This window comes from Buteo buteo, chromosome 4 (assembly GCF_964188355.1).
Source record: "Buteo buteo chromosome 4, bButBut1.hap1.1, whole genome shotgun sequence".
NCBI lineage: Eukaryota > Metazoa > Chordata > Aves > Accipitriformes > Accipitridae > Buteo > Buteo buteo.
This window is the reverse complement of record NC_134174.1, coordinates 35,949,162-35,963,283: the sequence shown is the minus strand read 5'-3', so window position 1 is coordinate 35,963,283 and position 14,122 is coordinate 35,949,162. Positions and strand designations below refer to the sequence as shown.

General features: G+C 36.5%; 1 protein-coding gene across 4 annotated transcripts in view; it reads left to right on the top strand.

Moving 5' to 3' along the window:
* The window catches only part of BICC1 (BicC family RNA binding protein 1), a 114,990-nt gene that overhangs the window by 73,324 nt on the left and 27,544 nt on the right, over window positions 1–14,122 (top strand). For 2 of the 4 annotated variants that reach the window (XM_075025517.1, XM_075025518.1), the window contains exons 4-5: window positions 11,798–11,877; window positions 13,064–13,222. In XM_075025517.1, the coding sequence (XP_074881618.1) occupies window positions 11,798–11,877; window positions 13,064–13,222 (239 nt within the window). Of the gene's footprint in view, window positions 1–2,248; window positions 3,322–3,937; window positions 4,108–4,804; window positions 5,014–11,797; window positions 11,878–13,063; window positions 13,223–14,122 lie in introns of those variants that run through there. The other 2 variants (XM_075025520.1, XM_075025519.1) reach the window with 2 other exon arrangements.

Sequence of the window (14,122 nt, the reverse complement as noted above, 5' to 3'; positions counted from 1 at the left end):
TTCTCCAAGTATTTATCTTGGGTACTCACTCACTGCCAAGCTTCCTGATTAACCTACAGACTACCTGTTGCAGTTTTTGAACTATTGCTTATCTTAACACAACTTTGTAAATGGTAAATATTTTCTGTAATGTGTTGCTAAGGCAATCAATATGTAATTGACTTAAAGATTTAAAGCAAGTTTCTTGCTGACATTGTGTTTATTGTTTGGAATGCCGGATTAATTACAGCATGTATTGCAGTCGCTGTATTATGAGCTACATCTGTTTTTTGTTAACTTTCTCTGTAAATGAGAAACTGTCAGTGCATACTGTTTCTCATATTCTGAAGAAAAATTCCCCAAACCCTATAATTGTATACTTTAAAGAACCGTTGTGTTTAGATCACAAGTTCATTTATTTCTTTTGTTTCTGGAGGAGCTGACCCAAGAATAGATGACTCCTCCTTGTTTTGCAATAAATAAATGAACAGAAGAGACTGTCCCAGGCCATTCAAAACTTGGTCACAGGAGTTCATGTCGAGTCTCTTCGATCTGAGCAGTTAGATACACACAAATCCACAGCATCCCTTGTGCCAGCAGCTGGCAGCAAATACTTCATTTACTGGAGTTATTTATATGAGCCTCTGGATTGCTACCATTTCAGAAACTAGGCAGATCGATCGATCAATTCTCCCCACTTTGTGTGCAGTGTAGGTGACAACTGAGAGAGCTTTTAAAGAAAGTTACATTTCATTGAGCCTTTTATCTTGTTTGTGGTTAGCTTGTCGATTCTTCTGTGCTCAGTGGGTGTGTGTGTGCCAGCGAATGCTGGTTCTACGCAAAAATGTAAAATCATGAATTTGTATTGGCTCAGAGACTGGTACAATTTTATGGTCACATTTGTGAATGATTTAAGGAAATGAATTCTACGTAGCAAAGGAGCCAGCAGGTGGGCATGGTACTTCAAGTAAATTTACAGACCAGTGATTTGAACTGTGTTCATTCCTGTAAGAAGAGTAGGAGCTAAGTTTTGGGCCTTTATTTTTGATCAGGGCTTGTTGTGCTTTCCATAAAGAACAGCAATTTGCTTGAACTCAGGCAGATAAGGGAGAGCCAAAATACAAACAGTTGTAATATGAAGGGAATTATCAAGGGGCTCAACATCCAGTGAGAGTGCTTGGCAGCAAGTGTAGTTAAAACTGAAATTTCAGTCCCTAGAATGTAGTAATATAAACTCTTATCGTTGTAATTAAATTACTTGGAAGTACAAATTTGTCACAATCTTTCACTGAAAACTGGAATTAGCTGACATACTGGGTTTTGATTTTTAGGAGCTTTTAGCCATTAGCAGAAACCTTGCAATGTGCTCCATGCTGCCTTTACATGTAAACTGGAGACTGCTGGAGACTGACATAGTGTTCTGCTCTGTGATTACCATCCTTCTATTTAAACTCAATTTTGGGGCACATAAAAAACATTTTGTCAGAGTGACTGCTGAAATTTGCATCACACAGATGCTCAACAGGCAATTAATTTTTCCAGAGGTGAGTTTTGCAATAGGTCTAATGTTGGAGAGGAAGAGATGGAGAGAAGAGATGCAGAGAAAATTCATCTGAGAACAGCTCAGGGATGATTTCCTGATTTAAAAGGCAACACTTGACATCTTTCAGCTGTGTTGGTTTTGTTTTTTTTAAGCATACACAAAGAAATTACCCTTACAGAGGAACTGTGTGGGCAGTGTCTTGTTTACTTGCTATGAACCCCTCCCTAAAAAGAAAAGCAGAAGCTTTTAAGTAGGTCACTGGTCTTCAGGAGATGAAGGTTTGTTTCCCAGATCAGCTGCAAACTTGCCTGTCGTTCTGGAGATAATCATTTAAAATCTGTGAATAAGAATAACCTTTTAATGTAAGACATAAACTGTTACAGTGCCATATGAATAATACCATGCTAAAAGCCAAGAAGTGGTAGGTTATTTCATTATTAAAATGTGTAATTCAGTATTCACATCAAAAATCTCTTGTATAAAAGCATCTTGAAGTTTTCAATAGTCATAAATAATTTCCGCCAGATGACTAATTTTTTTCTTGATTAGGTGCATCACAAATGGATTTGGAAGGAGGATGGAAACACTACTTCCCTTATCTACCTATTTGCTTTCTTCTTCCTGGAGACTACAGCCTGCACAGCAGTGATGCATGGAAAAGGCTATTACATTGCCATGCTGGCTGTAAAAAAAAAAAAAAATTACGCGCCTTGTGCTTTTAAAAAATAAAAAAAGAAATAATCTTGTTCAATGAATAGCAGAAACTAGTTGATAACAATAATAGCAATTTTTGAGTCAGATTTCATACACTTAGTATTATGATAACTTTAAAATATGTATTGATATCTAACATTTCAAATTTAAAAGCCACGATGTAGCAATGTAATGTATGTGACAATGATCTAACTTTCTGTATGAAAAAAGAAAATGACTGCCACCTTACAGCTTCAAAAAAAGTTAAGGAGGTTTTTCTTCTTTACTATTTATCTATTGTAAGCAATGTTTCTTGTATGTGGTACATGAAAAGACAAAATAGGCTGTGAAAGTGACCTGCTTGCACTTGAGTTCTCTTTCATAAGAGACTACTAAGCCATTAAATCAGTATGAGGCTGTGGACTGTTAGACTAGAGTTGTACTCGGTTGTCAGTGCTGCTAGAGAGCCCCTGTGTTGTGCTGCTCTGGGTCCTTGTTACGCCTGTCACTGCGTGCTCTGTGTACCACCACCACACAGGTAGCTGATGCAGATACTGTCAAGAAAATTAACTCTGCCCTAGCCCAAACCAGCACATACGTCATGCGCTAGGATTTAGGAGCAATAAACCAATGATTTTTCTAGGTATACAGGTCTTACTTTTTCTTACTTATAATGAAAATAAGTACTGTCAATACTGGCTGTTCAAGATGAGTAACGAAAAGGCCTGTTAGAGCTCTAAACTCAGTCTTTAGCAATAGTTCACTATAATGCAAATACTAAAACCCCATCTAATGGGGCTTTTTATGCTTGGTGTTTGCAATATTTGTTCAAATCTTACTGTTGACAAAGCAGTGGCCAGAAATCTCTCTCTACTATCTGCCAGTTGGTCATATATAACCATTTATATTCCCTGATTGCAGCTATTCCTGCTGTTGGGCTTCCAGCCTCAACAGGCACCAGTCTGCATTTTGCCTTGGCTCACAAACCTCCTGTTCCAGCTTTTGAGCTATTTATTTGTTGCTCTGCCTCCAATACTGGCTCATCGGGACCTGCCTGTAATCTCCTGCTCTTGCAGAGGCTCTTTGATGGGGATCTCCTCAGTCAGGTGCTCTGCTTCTCTGTGGGGTGTTGCGTCTTTTCACTATGTTCATTGCACTTCAGATCTTTACTTGGCAGTTGATTTAAGTGCGTGATGTTGTACCTTTATACCCACTATGTTTGAGTTAGAGTGGGAAGCTTAGAGGTACTGTTTGAAAGGCAAATACACTCACAATGCATGATCTGACTATGCCTTGCTGTAACTTGAAATAAGAATTGTTTTCATGTACTTAATGTAGCTGTTACTACTAGGTTAGCTCTGAAGAAGACTGTACTACAGATGTTTCTTTATTGGAATTTTCATTTTTCTTTTTATTTAAAAAACACAACCCCCCCAAACAAAACAACAAACCCGTTCACCATCTTCATCAGGAGCACGATTGAAATAAGAACCGCTAAACATGTAATAATCCAGGGAAGGGAAACTTTTCTGGGGAGAATACTAAAGCAGAGAAAGTAATAGAGTATTTGTAATCGTAACCAAAAATACTATGTTTAGCTGTCTTTGGCTTTAGTCACCAGGTGTCTGATGTCCTATCACGACCCACCTGTTTCCATCCTTCTGATAACATTTCATTTCATACTGGTTCTCAAGGATGGTTCTGTTTGTCCTGTTTACTCAGGTGTACCTAGTGCAGTAGTCTTTGCTGAAGACTAGCTGCATCCTCTTGTTCCAGCCACAGAATTAGTGTTTTCCAATGGCTGTATAAAAATCAGTTTACACAGTGGAATGCAGACTGAGCAGTAAGACATTAAAAGGCGCAGCAGTGATTGGGAGGCATGAAGATGCAAAGTAAGTGTAGTCGGATTTGGATGTGGGAGAGTTCACAAAGAAGGTTGAACCTGAGGCATGCATTTAGGCTCATGAGTCAGATATTATGATGCTTTTTATTTAGCAAAACATAACCACAATGACTTTTTTGCAAGCGTGTGTGTGTAAGAAACTAAAACTCTCAAGGCTTATGCGTCAAAATCGTAACCTTGAATATGAGTCTGTGTGCAGTGAAAATATAAGGGTGTTATTTTTGATATTAATGTTGTGGGTCAAGTCCTCTATTAAGCTGATCTTACAATACTATAGCTTTTTTCTTCCTTTTATTTCTTCTTTTCTTTCCCAAGCATTGTGGTTCTGTGTTTGTGCTTTGAGATACAATGGCAACAGACATTTAAGTAATGAACTGTGAATTCATTGGTTCCATGCTGAAAAAATAAGACATAACAAACTTTGTGTCCTGCTGAGAGATTGCCTTGCTTTGGGTGGCTGCTTAGGCTAAAGGCTGAAGAGCAACTGCCCAAGAAGTAGCAGAATTGCAGCATGGCGTGTGCCTTTTAGTGTCTGAATAAATTTATAAAATGTCCCTAATGACCTTTTTTAGAAAAAGTAAAATAAGGAATTTAAGCTAATTATGATGGTAAGAAACTGAAATTGTGTAACTGAAATGGAGTCTCTGGGTGATTACAATTAATTCATTCTTATTTCTTCTTTTCAGGTTTTCTTCTTCTCTACCTTGGCCTTCCCCTTCTCCCTTCAAATCCGGCCACTTCTTTGTTTAAATTGCTATATGTTCTATTACCTCTTCCTTGTCTTACTTCTTTGCTTAAGCTTTAAGAGAAGTCTTTTCAACTTCATTTCCTCTGTCACTGGGTCCGAAATCCAGTCATCAATAGCTTATTTCTCCAAAAATAATAAGTTGTACAGGTAATCTATTTTTTTAAAGCTTGTCTGATGTTTCTGGCTAATTTTCACTTAATTCTGGGCATTCTGAACATTAATTTTCAGTGTTCTGCTGGGATGTTTCAAGGCTGCTAAGAGATCCAAATGTGGGATTCAGCTATGATTTGATGTAGAAGTGCACCTAATTTTTTCTTTTCATTTGCGAGGCTACATCAAACAGATATTTCACTTCAAGTAGCCATTTTAGTTAAAGTAGCCTGTAGCAGGTTTTAAAGCTTTCTTTTGAGCTACACTATGAAATCTTTGAGAAACAAGATTCTTTGCTCTACCAGATGTTGCGCAGCATTTCTTCGGTTTTGTGTGTGTAAGGTCAGTGTTTTACCCAGTCTCTGCTTCACGAATATCTATGTGTATGAGTGACTGTATATGTATATGTGTATATACGTGTCTTTTTGTAAATGGTGGAGAGAAGTAAGGAGGGGATAGCAGGCTTCACCATCATACAGTTGTTACAGTCCAGGATTGAAAAGCAATGTTCCCATATTTAATGCTCCTCAGGTGACTACATAACAGCAACCAAAATGTAAAAAGAGTGAAGGGTTGCATGTAAACTGTTTTCCTTAGAGCTGTAGCAGAAGCAGTGCAACAAGTATTTACTTTTTCTCAGCTTCCTGCTCATATTCTGAGTAGAACAGAAATTTTTCTGAAGATGTTTTGCAGTTAGATACCAGTAAGGGGAAAAAGTTAAGAGTAAAAAATTTCTGAGAAGGCGGAAGAGTATTTCAAATGTGTGTGCACATATAGGCGGTGGCTGTAGCTCTTCCCAAGGATGTTTCATAATCAGCTGTTTGTCCACAACAAACAGATCCCCTAGAATGCCCAGAGCCTCAGGATACATCTACTCTAAAGACACTATTAATTGCTTGCAGCCCACGTTGAGTTTTGTGATACTTTGGGTAGGCTTTTGATCATGCCAGAGTTAGCTAGTTGAAATGTCATTCAGAGATGATGATGCTGCAGTCTAATTTTAACTACAAAAAAAAAACCCCAAACCCTAAACCCAAAACAAACAAAAAAACCATGTTGTTGAGTGATATGTGTGAGGATACATGGGGAGTCTGCAGTATGAAATGGCCCATTGTATTCTGCCTTAATACACAAGTAGCATTTTTCTTCAGTGGTTTAGATACTGGGAGGTGAAGTAAGTGCACTGAGGTGCATTGGACAGAGGGCAAGAATTCTTTTAAACTGATAAACCAACAGCAAGAAGTGCCCAAGTGACAAATTTCCTTTCTTATTCAGTTGAATTACTTTGCATATGCCCTTAATCATGAGCATTTGCTGCATGCTTTTAGCTTAATGTTTCTTCTCCATGGGAATAGATTGAGCCTATTTCAAGTCTGTCTTGGCTATCATCAATCCATCTAGTTTTGTCAGTGAATATCCACTCTAACAACTGTACACACAGTATTTCCTAATTTATTTAAAAGCATTAAATAAATTGTTTCAATTCAATTATCTCTCATTCCATATTACTAGGAAGTCCTACTTGACCTTTTTGATTAATTCACTTGTTTTATAGATCTATGTTTCATCTTGTTGTAGGGTGAATAACGTACTTGCTCTTTCACTTGAGAACATACCAACTTACATGTATTCATTTGGCTTTCTTTCTTTTAACTTCTCATGTAGCTTGACGTGCTTTGCTGGTAATTTTGGGGCAGATATTTTCATAACTTGTGCTTAAAAATGCTAGGTCTCTTTTGTCTTTGTTTTTCTTTGAGTGGCTCAAGTTCAATAATACTCATGGGCTATTCAGATCCTAATCAGCTACGTGTTAAGAATGCCTGTTATCCACCCTGGTGTTGTCCACTTGTCTAGTTATTTTTAGAATAGTGGTATTTCAGTAACCTAAGTTGAGTCTGTTCATCCTGTAAACAAGCTAGATGCATAGCTGTGGTCTGAAGAGCTTGCCCAGACATTAAATGTAATGTCTGAATTGTAGGAGAGACCTACACAGTTAAATGTCTTAATTATTTGAAATACTTCTTGCCTGGCAAAAGTTAGTGTAGATGCATTTGCACTGGCACAAATGTATTTTTGCTTGGAGGAATTTTATTTTGTTTACTGAAATGTTGCACACAATAGTAGCAAAAAAGCTGGAGGCTTGCTGGTATAGCTGTGGACAAAGACCGAGGAGGTGGAAACTCTGCCAAAGTGTGGAGTGAGGAATTTGAGGATAGAAGCAATAAAAGACCACTTGAAGGCAGGAGTCTAACAAAATGAAGACTGTTGAGAAGAATTTCCAGCATTTTCTGTTGTGTAACTTTAGCTTTCTATTTTATGTAAATATTCCCCTATTCTGCAGAAGGGGGGAGGAAAGAAAAATCTGTTTAAATTTATCTTTTCCATTCTTAGGGAAAAAGATACTGCCCATCAAAATTGGTTAAAAGATTACTATAAAATTACATTTTTTTTATATTTTGCAAGACACTAATCTTGTTGTTTCTTATCAATTGAAATCTTTTCCAGTTTCTGATACTACACTTGTATTTAAAGCATTATAGCCTTATATGCTTTTAGCACACTGACATCTGAAGCCTTTGCTCTGTGCTTACGAAGTTTGTAAAGCTTTGGTGTCTCATTTCTTCATTCATGGTAGGCATCTGTTCCTTGCTCTAACTCTACTTTTATTTAAAGTATACTGCTAGTTGTATTCAAAAGCTTTAGAAGAAAAAAAAAAAAAAAGGCAGGGATGTGGGATTTTCTTTTTTTTCCAGTTAAAATTGGTACCAAAACCAGTGTTCCTCAGGGATGAAGTATGGCATAACATCTTGGTGATCTGATCCAATTGTCACCTGGACAAAAATGGCATTGTTATGGTCCCAGTTGCAGCAAGAGCCATTTCTGTGGGAATTGGTTGATTTTGTTCAATGGGTGATCTCATGCCAGTTAAGGCTGTGTGCAGGTGGTGTGGTCAATCAGGTCAGCCTAGATACTGAGCGGAGGGTGATTTTATGCTTCTCTGTTCTGACAGTACTATACGTAGATTACACCTGCTATACCTTTATGCCCAACAGACCTCTTCACGCTTTAGAGAGTGTCATTTATCTTGTTTTGGACTTTATTGAGAGTTCATTACTATAGTCACACCTTGTAGGTATTTCAAATATTAACTGTAGACCTTTATGTAAAAAATGTTTTTGTCTTAGTACTAAGGCAAGGTAGTAAATTTTTTTCTAAATTAAAAATATTAATTGTTAATCTGTGGAATAAATAGTTGCACCTGGGAAATAGGTGGCAGGGAAAAGTTTTATGTTCAGCCCTGTCTAATGTAAATACAATAGCAAGCAGACATTGCTTGTCATGTGCAAGTACCAAACACCCTAAGTTTGTGGTGCCAAGAAGTAGTAAACTGTCTGGAACTATTTTTAATGTATTTGGCTCCTTATTTGTGGCAACAGCTTCAGAAAACATTTAGGAATCCTAAGTCAACTGTTTTAATTACTCCCTTGTATAGATGCACAAAGACCTTACATGGTCATTTAATTCCTAATCAGATAGAAATCCTGAAAACAATTTTCAGATGCTATCCAGCTTCAGACTTTTCGATAAAATAGTTTGGATTAACCACAAAGCTGAAACTGAAGGTAAATGTTGATTCCATTAGTGACAGGTTTTCTCTATTTAGCAGACAGTCGTTTGAGGTCAAATGCAGCCTGATCTGCACTGGGCTTGCAAGAAGTTTGGGAGAAACTTGCCTTTTGATTGTCTCCTGGTAAATCTGCCTGTGGTATAGTGTTTAAAGACAGAAACTAAGTCCTTTACTTCCAAAATAAGTAATTTAGCTAGGAAAAAAAACCAGGCAGCTTCTCTAGCTGATTTTCCTTAATGATTTTCCTTAATTTTCCTTAGGGTTGAGCTCAGAAAAAGAGTTGGTGTAATGATAGTTGATGGATTAGCATATATGAACCTTCACTGGAAGACACTATTGAACACTAAAGGTTCTTTAATCTCCCAGGGGGCAGGGGTGGAGGGGAAGGTAGAACAAGAACCAGTAAGCCCAAGTGTGAGAAATGGGGCACAAATCTGGGAGGCTGAAACTGGTGAACAATTAGAGCAGACAGTTTTCCACATTTTCCAGAGGAACTGCAATGCAGGCAAGCTAATTGATTCCATAGAGAGGTATATTTAAGAAATTTAAGGGTCTGTAATATACAGAAAACCAGATTATATGATCCAGTTGCCTCTCTGAATTTTTACTCAATTCCTGAAGTGACCTGTTTGTTCGTTGGTTCAGTATTATTTGGGTACCTTTTGGTTTCCCTGCAGATCATGCATAATTTCAAAGTACTTTCAAATCCTGTAAAGCCAGTTCAAAGAACTCAAAATCTATTGGTTGCAAGTCACTTTTCTCATGCCAAATTTTGATGTGGATGTCATATCTAAATTGTGTTTCATTGAATGAAAGGGTGAGCAAGTCTCAAAGGAAGAATTCTGTTAACTTAAAAACAAGTGTTTCATACCCATTACCAACCCCTGTGTCATTGAGAAGAATTAAGGAGAGGATACTGAAGACTGATTTTGAAAGATTTCGTAGTATATTTGAGAATTGTTTTTGCTTTGTGGATTCTTCTTTGCTTTTGTTTTTGAAGTGAGTAACTGAGCTTTTTTTCCTCTAAAAAGAAAGGTTAAATGTAGAAATACAGGATTTTTTGCTGAAGCTGTCCAGTATCCACAAAAAAAGAGACGTCCAACTGAGATGAGAAATGGAGAAAATAGGTATTCTAAAATGTATTTTCACCCATGGCTAAACAAATAGTATTATAGAATGCTAGTAACCTTCTTTGGTACTAATAGGATGCCAGGCTTGATTTCGGATATTTTTCATACTTGTACCAAATATGTATTAAAATATGATGTTTACAAATATGTGAAAATCAACCCCAAAGTGGTGGTGGTCTGGTTTTGTGTTTTTCCTGGTTGCCTCTGAAGAGTACTTGGAGTATACATAGTGTGCTAGAATCTGCTTCTGGGAAATTGTGCCTGTGACATCCACTTCAAATATCATTCACAGCTTAAACACATTAGAACCACATGGCTTACTGTCAACTTAAAAAAGAAAAGAAAAATTGCCCTTAAGACTATTTTGGTTTGGTTTTTTGGTTTGGTTTTTTTTGTTATTGTTTTTGGTTTTTTACTTTTCTCCATTGTGAAAAGGCTGAAGCAGCAGATTCTTGGAGCTTGTGTAGATTCTGTGTGCATAGCATGTTTTTGCATCTACAGTTTTTCCATTTTTAAAAATGAAATATATCTGTTTCTCGGAACTCAAAATGCTGCATTTTTATTGACTTTCATGAAACTTGGCAGTGAATCCTGTGTTCCTTCAGCGTTTCTGTATGCCCAGCGGAATGTGCTCAGAACTTCCCAGTGGTAAAGACTAGAAGTTTTTTTTATTGTTGGAATGAAAAGAGTATCCAGGCATGGCTTAAACAGTTTCAATTTTCAATTGAATACAACAGGTTTACAATCTGAAGCTGTATTATTTGGCATTTCTGTAGCAGTAAAGTGATTTCAGTGATTGAGATGATGGGAAAGGCAGGTATGTTGTGTTACAGCTATGTTTACTCCTGCTGAGAATATATTTACTTTTATGTACCCTAAGATCTATGTATCTGTCTAGCATAATGAATTAGATTAATTCATTAGCCAGGAGAGGGGTTGGAATTTTTTTTTGAGAATAGTTCGTCCCATCACAGGAGAAAAAGTGCGAAAGGGCAGAGAACTCAAAAACTGGGGAAAAAGAAATAGGTATCACATGCAAAATCCTATCCTTGTGTTTAACGCTTAGAAATTTGGGTGGTAGTTGGGGATGTTTTTGTTTTAGTTGAACCTATATTTAACGTTTTGACAGTAATTTTGTGTTGTGGCACTTCGTGCTTCTGGACACCAGGTGGTGCTGCTAAACTAGCTAATGTGTAATTTTCACACTTTTTTGAGTAATTGATACTTTATTTAGTTCCAAAGTCAGTTCTGTACGTTCTGACGAGGTGTATATTCCAGGATGCAGAACTGTACCTGGTAGCTCAGCACAACACCTTCTGCTGTTTCAAGGACAATGGTCTGAAAATTATAGCGTAAACTGAATTGTGTTGCAGAATCAATATTTTAGATCTCACTGGGCAAAAACTGCCATCAGCTGGTGTTTCTCCTGGGTATGTAGCTTAGTAGCAAATCTTAATTTATATACTTGCCACTTCAGAGACTTGATTGGCGTCATTTAACTTTGATTTGGTAACTTCAATCAGAAAACTTCTGGTGGAGGCACCTATATTGCCAGTTTAAAACTGCAAAGTATAGGATAGTTCTAGAGACTAATTAAGAATAATGAAGTGATGATGAGGGTGGGTTTGAGTTTGGTGGGAGTTTTTCTTGGGCATTGTCTATATTAAGCTTGAGTAAGGCTGTCAAAAAGCTTTTAGTTGTCCTTCGTTAATACTTGTTTGAGAAGACACGATGGCTTAGCTACGCAGTTGCTTTGCAGACGTGTGATACTGTGATGTACATTTGGCATTTGATTTCTATTTATTTTAAGTTGGTTATCGTGTTTAATAAATTCACCTGGTAATCCTAATCGTGGGGCTGAAGGGATGGAACAATACATTTGTTTTTTAGCTGAATCCCAAAGGCTGGTGGTACAGTTTATTGCTGAACTATAAATAATGGATTCAAATTTATTTAAGCAGTGAGGAAATTTTTGATAGATATTTTATTGTATTTTTTTTACAAGTCTGTATTTCTTTTATAGATCCCCATATTAAAGTCTCTGGAAAAAAGGAAAATGTTAAAGAAGCAAAAGAGAAAATCATGTCGGTCTTGGATACAAAAGTAAGAAAGAACTTATTTAGAATGACACCTTAACCCCTAATTTTGTGGTGACATTGATCTCTTTAAATGGGCTCATTTAAACACAAGGTATTTGTGGACGCTCCAAAGCAAAGTCTCCAATATATTCCTTCTGGATGTTGATATTTGGTGTATACACACGTATTTAAACATGCTACAAGAAAATACTTGCTTAAAGCACTTTTTCCAGATCTGAACTATATAGAAATAATATTTCCAGACATATGGCTAAAAGCATGCATAGTTTGTTCATTGGATTGGGTTTTTTTACTTTAAAATCTAAGTACAGCTTTACTGCAAACAGTAGATTTTGCAGCCACTTCAGCAAACCTAAAATTTTATTTCTGTTTGAAATTCAATTTTTAGGAGCATTTATGCAGTTCTATTTTTAACTGTTACTGCATTCTTATGCTCTGAAACATTAGGACCAGAATTTCTAAAATGTCTACATTTTGGCCAGCGGTCTCAGATGTTCCTCAGATTTTCTTTTCAAGTGAAAGCAAGTCTTTTGGGGCAGTGTGCATGGCTTCTGTGTAGTTGTATGCCAACTTTTTGATAATCTAAACAATGCCAAAAGGAACACCCTGGTGATAAGTGCCATTTTTTGAACAACTATTAACAACATTATTATGGACTGTTAACAATATAGCTTTTAAGAACAGCTGTAGGAAGTGTTTATGTATTTTAAAAATTGTCGTACCAGAAAAAATTGGTAAGTTTGTTGAAGGAGGAAAAAAACCTGTTATTTTACGTCGCATGGCTTTGATTTGCCAAAGTCTTCATCATGTGATCCTTTCCGATCAGACAGGGTGTGTGACTGCAATTGAAATAACACAGAATTAAAACAAATGTCCTTTTGCAATCCATTCTAATTTAAGTCACAGTTGATAAAAGCTAGAGCATGTTTTCAAAGCCTTAGACATTTTTTGAAGACTTATCTTTGGGGTATTTACTCCCATGTTATTTCCTCACTGGAAAGAAAATGTAAATGGTTTAGCATCTGACTATGATGCATATTAAAAACATCTTACTTGAGTAGAAGTTAAGCCATGGCAAAAATACTTTAGAAATACAATTTTGAATGTCATTCTTGAAGTTACATTACTCTAAAAAAAAAAACCTCAGGTTCTGCTGTGAACAAATCTAATCATGAGTGCTTGATTTCCAGAGCAATCGGGTAACCTTGAAGATGGATGTTTCACATACAGAACATTCTCATGTGATAGGTAAAGGTGGCAATAATATTAAAAAGGTGATGGAGGAAACAGGGTGCCATATCCATTTTCCAGACTCAAATAGGAATAATCAAGCAGAGAAAAGCAACCAAGTAAGTATTATTTAATATTTAACTCATTTATACTGTAGTTCCTGAGAGTATAAAACATTTCTAAGCTTTTTTCATCAATTTGAGGTTTTGGGGGACAGTGAGTTCATGTTCAGGGAAATAGATTTTTGGTATTTTCACTCTGTGGAAAGCATGGGACTTCCTAAGTGAGCACGTCTTTAAAAACAGATGGAAACAATTTGTGATGGCTCAGGAATTATTTAAATTTTTTAAACTAAAACTATTTTGAGCATACAGAAGTCAACAACTTAGTGTGAATGGTGGAGAAGCAGTATGAAAACCACTGCTTTTGTACATTTTTTTTTTTCCTGTTCAACACCAGACTTATTTAGCATATTGATTAATTTCTTGGTGCTTTTTGCTTGTGGTGTGACTTAGTTGAGAACTGCACTTGGTGGATAGCTAGCAAAAATTAATGTCCTATTGTAAGAGTTCAACTTTATTAGAATAAGTCGTTGAACCCGAATTGTACGTCTTTTGTAATGCTAATACTACTGGAATGTTTACTTTCAAGTCTTTCATCACTGTATTTAGAATTCCCTCTTGTGCATCCTAGTGGCTGCTAAGCAAAATACAGTCATTTCAAAACATTCAGGAAAACCTACTGTTGAATATCAGTATTGAGCACATGTACACAGTAGTAATTCCATCATTTGATCCAAACAACTGTATTGTTTGATGTATCAGGTTTTTTTTCAGTTGCCTAAGCCTATGTAACCTAAGATGCTATAATCATAGATTATTCTTTTTTTAAATTGGTTTTAGTTTTCAGCAGCTGTTTAGAGAACACTTAGGATGTCACCAGGTGTGAAATAAGTGTTGATTTTAAAATTTTTTTTCTTAAAAAGAGAACACGGATATCTGAGTAACTTTTCCAATGCC